Below are 15,814 nucleotides of genomic sequence, written 5' to 3' on the forward strand. Positions count from 1 at the left end.
ATCTCAAAGACATTATCTACATCCCACTAACATGATCTTGTTCAATACCTTGTCAGGCTAGATGAATGCACCCAGGGAACTACATTTTCCGGCTCCTTCTCTAAGAAGTTTATAAAATACAAGTTAATATGAACTTACCAACTCTATTCCCTGTGGAAAGGGAGTGTCATCCCAATCCTTCTGAGGAAACCTCTGAATTATTTTCCCCAAACCTTCTGCTGAGCCTGTAGAAAGACAAAAATCACAGCATGAAACTTTCCCCCATTCAACAAATTTACAAGTAACAAAACTGTAGCTTATGCGGTGATAAATATCACAGTGTAAACTATTACATTTACACATCAGGACAGACAAATCCTACAATGGTCTGAATGAAACTTGCGAGTGGATTTCTATTTTTATTAAAATAAAATACAATAGAGACCCCCATATAATCAAGAGCCAATTTCAAAATTTGTCAATGACATTAAAATGTTATGGATCATAAAATTCTTTTTAAAAATTTTGTAGCTCAAATGTTTACTGGATTTGAGTGAAAATAGCATTTTTGTTGTATCCAGGGCATAAATTACTAATGCATAGTGAGATCAGAGACTCCATAGGAAGCAGAATATGTATTTCTTAGATGTAGGAATAATGAAAATGAAATAGGAGTAGTTTAATAATATAGCTATGTCCATGGCTTACTCTCAATCCTAAAAATTATTTTTGCCTGGTCATATTACTACATTCTACAAGCATCTTAACCAGCAGAGAAATTCCATTCCCCAAGCATTCTGTACAACTGAAAAAGTCTCAATTGGAGAGTCCATTACTTTCTTTCTTCGCCAATGATTTAAATGATTCATACATAAAAACTCTTCTGTTTAGGCGGCTTACTTGACAACAGCAAGGACCATTCTGGAGTTAGCCACTACATTGTTAAGAGCATAGTCAGTGCCTCCAGTTAACACCCTCCTCTAAGACGACAGCAGTGCCATCATCTTGCAGTTGGAAAAAGGATCATCTGCAGTTTATGCACAGGACTCAGATGAAAAAGACTTTCCTGGATCTGCTACTGTCTTACTTCTTTGGACAAGTCAATTAGATTAAGGCAGCAATTTTCAAAGGGACCTAAAAGAAATAAAATTCAATTTCCATGGATATTGAGCACTGACCTCTTTTAGGTCACTTTAAAAATCCCAACCTTAACTCATCTCTGCTTCTATTTCCCTAGTTGTAAAATGGGGATAATATTTTCCTATCTTACAAGGATATTAAGGGGCTTAATTTTTAAATTTCTATAAAGTGCATTTTATTTTCAGAAGCAAGATGCTGTAAGAGTGCAAAGTATTTCATATGCACAAAGACTTTTCCAATATTCTTAACATATTTGCTTTACAACAGGAGATGTAAATCGCAGAACCATTTGAATCCTTTATTTAACAGGGTCCAATACTGAAAAATATTTTAAATATACATTGATCTAAAATTCAATAAATAGATGTGTTATACTTCCACACTATACGCTGGACACTTAACACCTACTTGCAATGTTAAAATCATGCTAGTGTGAAAAGATTAAAGTAAAGTATATCCTTGTAGAATTTTCAGAGAATCCATTTAAACATTAAGAAATAAGAAGAAAGGTGTTAATATTGGAAAGAGTTAAGAGTGATGTTCTTTGTGTCTGATTCACTGCAGATACTCAAACAGCAACAGAGAATAAATTATTATATTGTTTGTACTGCTACAAAAAATAATATTTAATTTGATACAGCAGATGTCTAATAAGTCAATTCACAATAATATTGTTTCACCTTTTATTGTGCAATCTAAACAGATGTGCCCTTTACACCACCACTGACGAATTTACAGTTTGAATTTGCTTTAGTTCTTTGAAATCCATAATAAAAGCAGCTAAAAGTTGTTTTGAGGCAATCAGGATGGCAATTTACTTTGCTCTATTTAGTCTATTTTAAAATATTTACTCACAAAACTAGTTCTACCACTGGCCTTCTGTAATCTGTAATAATTCTTGAAAATAGCATCGTAACAGAATATATTATAATACAGCAGTGACTCTTCCCTATAGAGAACAGCTTCACCCCTAAATGGGGCACAGTGATTACTATTCCTAGCCTACAACTTTAACTAGTATTCACGTACACAGGACAGCACATTGGAGAACTGCAATCAGAGTAGGGCAGAACCAGGAAGGAAGAATGGGGTAAGAGATGTGGCAGCCATGATGGCGAGTCACAGGCTGGAGGAAACACAGTTTAGAAGCTATAAGTGCCTCTGTAAATACACCAGCATGAAACTGGAGAAAAGCCTGTTGAGAGTCTTTGGGTTATGTTTAGAGACAAGAGCAACAAAAGTGATGTTGTGGTGGGCATCTGCTATAGACCACCAGACCAGGAAGATGAGGTAGACGAGGCTTTCCTCGGACAACTAAGAGAAGTTTCCAGATCACAGACCCTGGTTCTTATGAGGGATTTCAATCACCCCGACATCTGCTGGGAGAGAAATACAGCAATGCACAGACAATCCAGGAAGTTTTTTGGAGAGCGCTGGGGACAACTTCTTGGTGCAAGTGCTGGAGGAACCAACGAGGGGCCATGTTCCTCTTCCCTGTTTGTGAGCAGCAGGTCAAGAATTGGGAGGGGAAGTAGAAGTGGATGGCAACCTGGGCAACAGTGACCCTGAGCTGGTCAAGTTCAGAATCCTGACAAAAGGAAGAAAGGATAACAGCAGAATATGGACCCTGGACTTCAGAAAACCAGACTTTGGCTCCTCTGGGGAACTGATGGGCAGGATTCCCTGGGAGGCTAATATAAGGGGGAAAGGAGTCCAGGAGAGCTGGCTGTATTTTAAAGAAGCCTTACTGAGGGCGCAGGAACAAACCAGCCCAATGTGCAGAAAGAATAGCAAATATGGCAGGTGACCAGCTTGGCTTAACAGAGAAATCTTCGGTGATATTAAACACAAAAAGGAAGCTTACAAGTGGAAACTTGGACAGATGACTAGGAAGGAATATAAAAATATTACTTGAGCATGCAGGGGTATAATCAGGAAGGCCAAAGCACAACTGGAGTTGCAGCTAGCAAGGGGTCTGAAGGGTAACAAGAAGGGTTTCCACAGGTATGTTAGCAACAAGAAGGTGGTCAGGGAAAGTGTGGGACCCTTACTGAATAGGGGAGGCAAACTAGTGACAGATCATATGGAAAAAGCTGAAGTACTCAATGCTTTTTTTTGCCTCGGTCTTCACAGACAAGGTCAACTCCCAGACTGCTCCACTGGACAGCATAGTATGGGGAGGAGGTGAGCAGCCCTCAGTGGTAAAAGAACTGGTTAAGGACTATTTAGAAAAGCTGGACATGCACAAGTCCATGGGGCCAGATCTAGTGCATCCGAGGGTGCTGAGGGAGTTGGCTGCAGAGCCATTATCTTTGAAAACTCATGGCGATCAGGGAAGGTCCCTAATGATTGGAAAGAGACAAAAAATAGTGCCCATCTTAAAAAAAGTGAAGGAGAATCCGGGGAACTACAGACAGGTCAGCCTCACCTCAGTCCCCGGAAAAATCACGGAGCAGGTCCTAAAGGAATCCATTTTGAAGCTCTTGGAGGAGAGGAAAATGATCAGGAACACTCAACATAGATTCACCAAGGGCAAGTCATGCCTGACCAACCTGATTGATTCTATGATGAAATAACTGGCTCTGTGGCTATGGAGCAAACGGTGGACATGATATACCTTGACTTTAGCAAAGCTTTTGATACGGTCTCCCACAGTATTCTTGCCAGCAAGTTAAAAAAGGATGGATTGGATGAATGGACTATAAGGTGGATAGAAAGTTCGCTATATCGTCTGGCTCAACAGGTAGTGACCAATGGCTCGATGTCTAATTGGCAGATGGTATCAAGTGGAGTGCCCCAGGGGTCTGTCCTGGGGCCGGTTTTGTTCAACATCTTCATTAACGATCTAGATAATGGGATGGACTGCACCCTCAGGAAGTTTGCGGATGACATGGGGCCTGGTCTACACTATGAGTTTAATTCGAATTTAGCAGCGTTAAATCGAATTAACCCTGCACCTGTCCACACAACAAAGCCATTTATTTCGAAATAAAGGCCTCTTAAAATCGATTTCTGTACTCCTTCCCAATGAGCGGAATAGCGCAGAAATCGATATTGTCATTTCGAATTAGGGTTAGCGTGGCCGCAATTCGATGGTATTAACCTCTGGGAGCTATCCCACAGTGCACCATTGTGACCGCTCTGGACAGCGATCTGAACTCAGATGCACTGGCCAGGTAGACAGGAAAAGCCCTGCAAACATCTGAATTTTATTTCCTGTTTGCCAAACACAGGAGAGCACAGGTGACCACAGAGAGCTCATCAGCACAGGTAACCATGCAGGCCAATAATCAAAAAAGAGCACCAGCATGGACCGTATGGGAGGTATTGGAACTGATCGCTATATGGGGAGAGGATTCAGTGCTAGCAGAACTTCATTGGAGAAGACGAAATGCCAAAACTTTTGAAAAAATCTCCAAGGGCATAATGGAGAGAGGCCACAATAGGGACTCAGAGCAGTGGCGCGTGAAAACCAAGGAGTTCAGACAAACCTATCAGAAAACAAAGGAGGCAAACGGTCGCTCCGGGTCAGAGCCACAGACAGGCCGCTTCTACACTGAGCTGCATGCAATTCTAGGGGGAGCCGCCACCACTACCTCACCTCTGACCGTGGATTCCAAGGTGGGGGTAATCTCATCAGCCACACCTGAGGATTCTGCGGACGGGGAAGAGGAGGAGGAGGACGACGACGAGCTTGCGGAGAGCGCACAGCACTCCGTTCTCCCCAACAGCCAGTATCTTTTTCTCAGCCTGACTGAAGTACCCTCCCAAGCCAGTACCCAAGACCATGACCCCATGGAAGGGACCTCAGGTGAGTTTACCTTTTAAAATATAAAACATGGTTTAAAAGCAAGCGTTTTTTAATGATTAATTTGCCCTGAGGACTTGGGATGCATTCGCGGCCAGTACAGCTACTGGAAAAGTCTGTTAACGTGTCTGGGGATGGAGCGGAAATCCTCCAGGGACATCTCCATGAAGCTCTCCTGGAGGTACTCCAAAGGCTTTGCAGAAGGTTTCTGGGCAGTGCAGCCTTATTCCGTCCTCCATGGTAGGACTCTTGACCACACCATGCTAGTAGCAAGTAATCTGGTATCATTGCATGACAAAGCCTGGCAGCATATGGTCCCGGTGTTTGCTGGCATTCAAGCAACATCGGTTCTTTATCTCGCTGTGTAATCCTCAGGAGAGTGATATCGCTCATGGTAACCTGGTTGAAATATGGGAATTTAATTAAGGGGACAGAGATGGCCCTTCCTACTGGGCTGTTTGCCTGTGGCTGAAAAGAAATCCTTCCCTGTAGTAAGCCAAGCGCGGGGGGTGGCGGGGGGAATTGGCGCTGAGCTTTTCACGTGTGGCTAGCAGGGATCTTCCCTGATACCAGCCACGCGGTGGGGGGAGGGATAAAGCGATCATCCCAGAGAATTGGATGGGGGGGAGGGTAGTTTGTTTTCTGCTGCTGAAGGTTAACAGGAAAACCGCAGCACTCAATAGGCTTTGCTTGGTATGTGGGAAAGGAGGGCAAAGAAGCTGAAAGACAATGGCTTACCATGGCCGCATGCAAGCCGAATTCTGTTGCCCGGACCTGCGTCTGTGATCTCTAGCAGCAAAGCCACAGGCACTCAATATTAAGAGGCAAAATGCGACCTTGCACAGAAATCACATGTGCTATGTAATATGAATAGTGTTGTTCATCGTGAAAGAGTATAAGCATTGTTCTGTAAAATATATCTTTCTAAAAAGTTCTCTCCTTTTTTCCCTCTCTCCAGCAGCTGCAAATTTTTCAAGCCTCCCTCCTCCGTCCCAAAGGCTATCTCAGATAAGGCATCGGAAAAAGAGGACGCGAGATGAGATGTTCGCGGAAATCATGGAATCCACCCACAAGAGCTCATCTGAATGAGTGGAAGGACACGGTTTCAAAGTATAGGAAAGATGCCAGTGAACGTGAGGACAGGAGGGACCAATGTGAGGACAGGAGAGATGCTCGAGATGAGAGGTGGCAGCAAGAAGATCAGAGGAGGCAGAATGCAACGCTGGGGCTGCTGCGTGAGCAAACAGACATGCTCCAGCATCTGGTGGAGCATCAGGAATGGCAGCAAGATCACAGACTGGCGTTACAGCCCCTGTATAACCCCCACACCATGTTCCATAGCCTCTTCACCCAGATGTGTAAGAACACGGGGGGGGGGGGAGGAGAGGCTCTGTGCACCCTTCCATTCCACACCAGTGGACAGCCCAAGTAAAAGGCTGTCATTATTTTAACCTTTTTTTAGTGGCCTTTTCCTTCCCTCCGATCCTCCTCCCAAACCCCACCCGGACTACCTTGTCAGTTCTCTCCCTCTTTTTATAATCCATTAATAAAGAATACATGATTTTTAAACGAAAGTGACTTTATTTCCTTTGAAAGCAAGCTGTGATCGAAGGGGGAGTGTGGGTTGCCTCCAGAGAATGAGTCAATAAAGGGGGTGGGTTTTCATCAAGGAGAAACAATCAAAGCTTTCACACGGTAGCCTGGCCAGTCATGAAACTGGTTTTCAAAGATTCTCTGATGCGCCATGCTTCCTGGTGTACTCTTCTAATCGCCCTGGTGTCTGGCTGCTGCATGCCCTGGTGCTGCGCGTAATCAGCAGCGAGGCGATTTCCTCAGCCTCCCACTCCACCATAAAGGTCTCCCCCTTACTCTCTGAGATTGTGGAGCACACAGCAAGCAGCAATAACAGTGGGGATATTAGTTTGGCTGAGGTCTGAACGAGTCAGTAACATGCGCCAGCAACCTTTTAAATGTCCAAATGCACATTCTACCACCATTCTGCACTTGCTCAGCCTGTAGTTGAACAGCTCCTGACTCCTGTCCAGGCTGCCTGTGTATGGCTTCATGAGCCATGGCATTAAGGGGTATGCTGGGTCCCCAATGATAACTATTGGCATTTCAACATCCCCAACGGTTATTTTCTGGTCCGGAAATTAAGTCCCTTGCTGCAGCCGTTTAAACAGAGTAGTGTTCCTGAAGACGCGAGCGTCATGAACCCTTCCTGGCTAGCCCAGATTGATGTTGGTGAAACGTCCCCTGTGATCCACCAGTGCTTGCAGCACCATCGAAAAGTAACCCTTACGGTTTATGTACTAGGTACCCTGGTGCTCCGGTGCCAAGATAGGAATATGGGTTCCATTTATCGCCCCACCACAGTTAGGGAATCCCATTGCAGCAAAGACATCCACTATGGCCTCCACATTTCCCAGAGTCACTACCTTTCATAACAGCAGCTCAATGATTGCTTTGGCTACTTGCAACGACAGCAGCCCCCACAGTAGATTTGTCCACTCCAAATTGATTCCTGACTGACCGGTAGCTGTTTGGCGTTGCAAGCTTCCACAGGGCTATCGCCACTCGCTTCTCAACTGTGAGGGCTGCTCTCACCCTGGTATTCTGGTGCTTCAGGGCAGGGGAAAGCAAGTCACAAAGTTCCATGAAAGTGCCCTTACGCATGCAAAAGTTTCACAGCCACTGGGAATCATTCCACACCTGCAACACTATGCGGTCCCACCAGTCTGTGCTTGTTTCCCGGGCCCAGAATCGGCGTTCCACGGATAGAACCTGCCCCATCAACAACATGATCTCCAAAGTGACGGGACCCGCGGTTTGAGAGAATTCTGTGTCCATGTCCATGTCCTCATCACTCTCGTCGCCACGCTGCTGTCGCCGCCGCCGCCTCCTCACCTTGTTTTTCTGGTCCTGGTTCAGCATAAACTGCACAATAATTTGCAAGGTGTTTACAATGTTCATGACTGCTGTCTTGAGCTGAGCGGGCTCCATGCTTGCCGTGGTATGGCGTCTGCAGTGTTCACCGAGGAAAAAAGGCGCGAAACGATTGTCTGCCATTGCTTTCATGGAGGGAGGGGTTAGGCTGTACCCAGAACCACCTGCGACAACGTTTTTTTGGCCCATCAAGCACTGGGATCTCAACCCAGAATTCCAATGGGCGGGGGAGACTGCGGGAACTATGGGATAGCTATGGGATAACTACCCACAGTGCAACCCTCCGGAAATCAACACTAGCCCCGGTACATGGACGCACACTGCCGAATTAATGTGCTTAGTGTGGTCGCATACATTCAACTTTATACAATCTGTTTCCAAAATTCGAAATCTGTAAATTCGGATTAATCCCATAGTGTAGATATACCCTAAGCTGGGGGGAGAGGTAGATATGCTGGAGGGTAGGGATAGAGTCCAGAATGACATAGACAAATTGGAGGATTGAGCTAAAAGAAATCTGATGAGATTCAAGAAGGACAAGTGCAGAGTCCTGCACTTAGGACAGAAGAATCCCATGCATTGCTACAGGCTGGGGACCGACTGGCTAAGGGGCAGTTCTACAGAAAAGGACCTAGGCATAACAGTGGATGAGCAGCTGGATAGGAGTCAACAGTGTGCCCTTGTTGCCAGGAAGGCTAACGGCATATTGCACTGCATTAGTAGGAGCATTGCCAGCAGATCGAGGGATGATTCCCCTCTATTCGATACTAGTGAGGCCACATCTGGAGTACTGCATCCAGTTTTGGGCCCCCCACTACAGAGAGGATGTGGACAAATTGGAGAGAGTCCAGCGGAGGGCAACAAAAATGATTAGGGGGCTGGGGCATATGACTTATAAGGGGAGGCTCAGGGAACTGGGCTTATTTAGTTTGCAGAAGAGAAGAGTGAGGGGGGGGATTTGATAGCAGCCTTCAACTAACTGAAGGGGGGTTCCAAAGAGATGGAGCTAGGCTGTTTCTCAGTGGTAGCAGATGACAGAACAAGGAGCAATGGTCTCAAATTGCAGTGGGAGAGGTCTAGGTTGGATATTAGGAAAACTATCTCACTAGGAGAGTGGTGAAGCACTAGAATGGGTTACCAAGGGAGGTGGTGGAATCTCCATCCTTAGAGGTTTTTAAGGCCCGGCTCGACAAAGCCCTGGCTGGGATGATTTAGTTGGTGTTGGTCCTGGTTGGAGCAGGGGGTTGGACTAGATGCCCTCCTGAGGTCTCTTCCATCCCTAATCTTCTCTGATTCTGTCTGTATAGGAAAGGAACTGTATACCAGCCAGTGGGTGATAAGTGGCAGAAACTAAGAAGCAGGTAGAGACAGTAGTGCAACTATAACTGTGTAAGGAACAGAGCTCCAGACCCACTAATTAAAGTCAACCAGAGTTAAGAGGGGATCCCCCTTTATATTTTATTTAATTTCCCTTTCTGAAGTCAAATGTTGCCTGAATCAGCTCTTCTTAAGGCAGAAATTTCTGTCTGAGGTAATGTCTACACTGCAATCAGGAGGTGCGATTGCAACACATGCAGACATACCCCAGGTTTGATCTAGCTAGATGAAAGCTAGCTTGAGTTACAACAGCTCCAACTGCCTGGGATCCTGAGTACAAGGCAAGCCTGTGCTACCACCTGCACCGCTACAGCTTCACTGCTGGTGTTATTTGAGTTCACTTGGACCTAGATACACCAAAGCTAGCTCAGGTATGTCTACATGTGCTGCAAATCACACCTCCCGATTACAATGCAGACTTATCCTGACTGACAAGAAGAATTCCATCTGTACCTCTTCTTTCTTCTCCTGTTGTCTCATCCTTCTTAGATGAAAAGGGGTGAGTACAACATTATCTGTGTTGAAAAATTACTGCTCCTTTTATATCCTCTTCCTGTGAAGACCTCTAGCCATAGTCAAAGAGCACTGACACAGCTTATTCATGCAACTCTTTAAGATACAGAATCATTAGGAACCCAAGCAAGAAGTCGCCTGGAAAAGGCCTTCAGGTAACCCTTCAAATTTGCTGAGAAATTAATTGAATCTGTAGATAACCATGCTCTATCTTATGTTCTGATCCAATACTAGGTTCAAAGGCACTAATAAAGAAGCAGCTAATAGCTAAATGAATTAATGAAAATCAGGAGATCTGATTTCACCCTGTGGTCACTTTTTTCTTTTAAATATTAGTATTTAGAAGAAAAAATTGTCGTTTTTTTACTTGCTTGGTATCTCAAATGAAGCAACTACTAGTTGCTTGGTATCTCAAATGAAGCAGAGCAAGTCAAAAGCTTCCCAGAGAACTAAATTTAATTTCCTATTGACAGATGAGTTTGGAATAGCTTACTCAAATAAAAGCTACTTTTTCATAACTAAGGAAAGCTCAGATTGAAAAGGGGAGTCCATCTCACTAGATAAAAATTAATATCGCACAGATCTCAAAAAATTGGGAGAGAGGAATTAAATCTGGCAGACTGACTTGCCTTCAGAGTTTCCAGCATTTTTGTTGCAATAGCCATGCAGTGTTTCCAGAACATTTTTGAAGCCCCTGACCACAAAAGGAACAAAAGGGGAACCAGATAAGATTCCTGGCTACTTATTCCTTGTTCACCATTGGATCTAACAATTTAGTACATTTTATAAACATTGCTTCGGATGCCCATTCCCACAGAAATATCATAATATCTTTGCCAGACAAAAGGATTACATTTAGGACAAGAAATAATACTCCAGACTAAAATCTGAACTACTGTTTCTCCTCCTATTTAACAAACAGATATAAGTGGTAAGAGGCTAAAGTTGTATACACCTTCTAATTCAATCTGTAACGTTCTCTAGAAAAGGTAGGTTATACTTTCATAACTTGCTCCCAAAAGAAAATAGAATCACGTACAGGAAAAACTATCCAAATCACTAGAAAATCTGGAAATCTATAACGAATTGCCACATAAATGTTTTTCTCCATCCTAGTGAAAGACATGCCTAAGTGAATCTAGCAATAGGAAACACAGGGACCAAAAAACAAATAAAAAAAGTTGGGAGAGTGGGAAAATACAACAGCATTCTTCAGTACTTTGAAATTGAAGACAAACATAAAAAGTTCAATCGTAATGTTTCAAGAAACTATGACCAAGACTTAATTCTGAACACACATAAGGTAACTGTACAATACTTAAAATCCCACCACTATAGTGATTTTCTAGATAACAGACACTTAGGAAAACCTGAAGCCAGAGACTGATAAATTGATCTATCAATTCATCAGTGGCAGATAAGAAACTTTCCCATGTGAATGGGGGCTTAGACATCAGTTTCCAAGGAAAAGAATCATTACTTACCACACAGTAAATGTGGTTCTTCAAGATGTTGTAGTCAGTGTGGGTTCCACTGTAGGTGTGTATATGCCTCATGTGTGCAATATCAGAATCTTCTGAATAACTAATCCCTTCAGCACCACACATGCGCCCTGCGCCTCCTCACACTCCTATACAAGAGCATAAAGGGCAGAGCCACCATGACCCTCCCTTAGTTCTCTTGTGATTCAAACCTTGTGTTACCTAAGGACTTTGATAGACGTGAGGGAGCATGGGCAGTGGAATCCACACTGATAACAATATCTTGAAGAACCACAGTTACTACAGGGTAATTGTAATTACTTAGCGTATGTGTCAGTGTGTATCCCACTGGAGGTGAATGGCAAGCAGCATGCTCTTCAGGACGGTGGGAGTACGGAGTATCAGCTGCATCACTCGAACAGAGACTGGAATATTGCTCTCCCAGATCTGGCATCTGATCTAGCAGCTAAGTCACACGCATAATGCTTTAGAAACATTAGCAGATTGCTCCACATAACAGCCTTGTAGATTTTGGATATCGGCACATTTCAGTAACAAGCCAAGGATGCTGCTTGGGCTCTGGTGGAGTGAGCCTTAAAAGCTGGTGGGAGAGGTACATCAGCCAGCTGGTAGCATAGTGAGATGCAATGTATTACCAAGTTTGATAGTATTTGCAGTTAAATAAGCCTGGCCTTTGGAACAGTCGACTACAGCCACAAACAGATGTGGGAGCCATCTGAAAGATTTGGTCCTGTTTAGATATAAGAGCTCTAAATATGTCCAGACTATGCAGCTTCTTCTTCCCTTGTGTGGAATGTAATTTTGGGAAAACTCACTAATTGGTTTAGGTGGAACTCAGAAACCCCCTTGGGGATGAATTTTGCTTGAGGTCTTTGTTCCATAAGGATAAAAGTGGTACTAAGCATATTGGGATTCTGGCTATTATTGCCTGAATCTTGCTCACTCTTCCAGCCAAGGTGATGGCCACCAGAAAGACCATTCTTAAAGTAAGATAGTGGATGAATCACTCACAGAGGGCCTCAAAGTCGGAACTTCATAAGCTTCAGAAGGACAATGTTGAGGTCCCATGCTGGAGTAGGTTCTCGAAAAAGTAGGTAAGCATGAATCAGGTCCTTAAGGAATTTGGCTATCATTGTATGAGAGAAGACCAAAGAGCGACTACCTCCCTGGATATTGCTACCAGGTGAACATTTATTGAGCTCAGAGTCCAGAATGCTTTAGCTGCAACAACGATTCCAAAATCTTTATTATGAGTGCTTGGACTGGGTCTAGGCCATGTTGGGCTGACCACAATTAAGAATATTTCCATTTCTTGAGGATAGCTCCCTGCTTTGTGCCAGGATGTGACTCCTAAACTTGTGAGGAGCAGTCCCTTTCCATGGTGCTCAGCCAACAAGCATCTGGACTATTGGTTGCAGCAACTTCGGATCTGGATGGAATATCTGTCTGTGTTCTTGCAACAACAGGTCTGGATGGTCTAGGAGCCTATTTGGGAGCTATGTGGACACTTGGAGCAGGCCAGCAAGCCAAAACTGCCTTTGCCAGTAGGGAGTGATGAGGATGAGCTTAGCCTAATCGCCTCTGACCTTGGCACACACCCTGGGGATCAGTGAGATCAGAGGAGAGGCATAAAGGATGCCCTGATTTCATTGCAGAAAAAAGTATCTGGCAAGGATCCTGAGTTCATGCCTCCTCCAGAAGTTTGGACACTTGGCATGGTTCCCTACTCCCAGATTCCCCTGTTGATGGAATATTGATTCAGCGATGGATTTCAGCAGTGACACTTGTGGTTGCTGACAGACTGTCTGCTTAGGAAATCCATCAAGTTGTTGCTGGCTCCTGGAGGTGTCGGTTATCAGAGTTATGCAATGCACATGGCACCAGTTCCATAGTTTGATTGCCTCCCTGCAGAACTGAGGGGAAAAGCAAGCATTCCCTTGCTTGTTTCCATAGTACACCACTGTCGTCCTGACTGTCTGTCAATATCTGTACTACAGAGTGTTATAGGATCAGGAGGAATGCCATGCATGCCAATCTGATGGCTTTGTGCTCCAAGATGTTCATGTCCCTTGTACCTACAGGTTGTCCAGCTGGGCTCCCAGACTGTCCCCGATGCATCGGGGACTAATACACTAGATAGAGACACTATAGTATCCCTTTTTAAGGCTTCCAGGATGCAGCTAAAAGGTCAGCACTGCAAGAACACGAGATGGAATTAAATCTGTTTTGTTCATCTGATGCTCTGCAGGGAGTAGCCTGATCTGAGGCAGTTGTAGGAGCCTCCCGTGAAGTCTGGCAAAGAACGGTTACTTACCTTTTCGTAATTGTTGTTCTTCACGTCCATTCCACATTAGGTGTGCGCGCGCCGCATGCACGAGCATCGGAAACTTTTTCCCTAGGCGGCTCCCAGTGGGGCCCCCGCCAGAATGGCGCCACTGCGCAGTGCATATATACCCCTGCTGGCCCAACCCCCTCCAGTTCCTTCTTGCTGGCGACTCCGACAGAGGGGTAAGGAGGGTGGGTGGTGGAATGGACGTGAACAACACATCTCAAAGAACAACAGTTATCAAAAGGTAAGTAACTGTTCTTTCTTCTTCGAGCGCTTGTTAAAGTCCATTCCACTTTAGGTGAATCACAAGCTTACCTTTGGAGGAGGGTAGGAGTCACGAAACAATCGATCAGAGGACCGCCCTGCCAACTGCTGCGTCCTCCCGTGCCTGCTGGTTGACCGTGTAGTGGGTCGTAAAGGTGTACACTGATGACCAGGTGGCCGCCCTGCAGATCTCCTGGATCGGGACCTGTGCCAGGAAGGCTGCGGAAGCTGCCTGTGCTCTGGTCGAGTGGGCCGTGATTGCCGGAGCTGGGACACCAGCAAGGTCCTAACACGCCCGAATGCAGTCCGTAATCCACGACGAGATTCGCTGCACTGACACCGGAAGGCCTCGCATCCTCTCAGCTACGGGCACAAAGAGCCGCGTTGATTTACAAAACGGCTTGGTGCACTCCAAGTAGAATGCCAACGCTCGGCGGACATCTAGAGTGTTCAGGCTGCGGTGACTCGGGTCTGCATGGGGATTGGGAAAAAACACCGGCAGACAAATGTCCTGGCAGAGATGGAATTGTGAGACCACCTTTGGGAGGAACTTAGGGTGTGGGCGGAGCTGCACTTTGTCTTTTTTAAACACAGTGTATGGTGGCTCCGAGGTGAGAGCCCTCAGCTCAGATACCCTTCTGGCCAAGGTGATGGCCACCAGGAATGCCACCTTCCAGGAGAGGTGGAGAAGGGAGCAGGTAGCCAGGGGCTTGAACGGGGTCCCATGAGCTTAGAAAGGACTAAGTTGAGATTCCATGGAGGGACTGGGGGGCGTGAGTAAGGGAACACCCTTTCCAGACTTTTGAGGAATCGCCCCACCATTGGGTGGGAGAAAGCCAAGCTACCTGAAAACCCTGGGTGGAAGGCGGAGATAGCCGCCAGGTGCACCTTAATCGAGGATGGGGCCAGCCCTTGCTGCTTGAGATGCAGTAGGTATTCTAGAATGGCCGGCACTGGGGCCTGGTGCGGCTGCACCTGTTGTGGCCCACACCAGCACGAGAACCTCTTCCACTTGGAAGCCCAGGGCGATGAGAATGATCGACGCCCTGTCCCTGCGCACCTTGAGCAGTACCTTGTGCACCAAGGAGATTGGGGGAAAGGCGTATTTCAATTCCCTTCCCCCACAGGATCACGAATGCGTCGGCTATTGGGCCCGGGCTGCGACCCTGGAATGAGCAGAATTGTGGGCACTGAGCGTTGCCCTCGGTAGCGAACAGGTCCACCGGCTCCGCCCTGGTTGTTTATATAAAACATGGCAATTGTGTTGTCTGTCAGAACTGTCACGCTGTAACCACTCAGAGTGGCGTGAAAGGTCTGGCATGCTAAACGAACCGCCCTGAGCTCCTTCATGTTGATATGGAGCAATTGCTCCGCCCCCAACCACATGCCCTGAGTCCTGAGGTCCCCCAGGTGAGCCCCCCATCCGAGGTCTGACGTGTCTGTTACCAGCATCAAGTCCGGCTGTTGTGCAGCAAAGGGAATGCCTTCGCAAACCACGGTCTGGGACTGCCACCACATCAGTGAGTACAGCACGTCCCCCGGGGCTGTCACTATCAAGTCTAGGGGTTTCCTGCCTGGACCGTATACATGGGCGAGCTAAGCCTGCAGAGTCTTGAGTCTCAGTCTGGTATGCTTGACCACATGTGTGCAAGCTGCCATGTGGCCTAGCAGCCGCAGGCAACATCTGGCTGTTGTAGTGGAGAACTGGCACAGGGAGTTCATTGCTTGCTGGATGGCCAGGAATCGTGATTCTGGAAGGCTCGCCCTTGCCTGTACCGCGTCTAGGACCGCCCCTATGAATTCCACTCTCTGTGTTGGAATGAGAGTGGACTTGGGAACGTTGACCAGGAGCCGTCTGCACGTGGGACCGAACCTCTTCTTCGGACTGACCCACCAGGAACCAGTCATCGAATCCTCTGCCTCTGCAAGGATGCCGCCACCACTGCCATGCATTTT

At 46.0% G+C, this 15,814-nt stretch overlaps 1 protein-coding gene across 9 annotated transcripts in view; it reads right to left on the bottom strand.

The window, feature by feature from the left end:
* The window catches only part of SBF2 (SET binding factor 2), a 570,707-nt gene that overhangs the window by 451,525 nt on the left and 103,368 nt on the right, over positions 1-15,814 (bottom strand). For all 9 annotated transcript variants that reach the window (XR_010600515.1, XR_010600516.1, XM_065592221.1 and 6 more), the window contains exon 2: positions 139-224. Coding sequence is in view for 7 of the 9 variants with exons in the window: in XM_065592221.1 (XP_065448293.1) it covers positions 139-224 (86 nt within the window). In the remaining 2 variants the exon portion in view is untranslated. The remainder of the gene's footprint in view (positions 1-138; positions 225-15,814) is intronic.

This window comes from Chrysemys picta, chromosome 4 (assembly GCF_011386835.1).
Source record: "Chrysemys picta bellii isolate R12L10 chromosome 4, ASM1138683v2, whole genome shotgun sequence".
NCBI lineage: Eukaryota > Metazoa > Chordata > Testudines > Emydidae > Chrysemys > Chrysemys picta.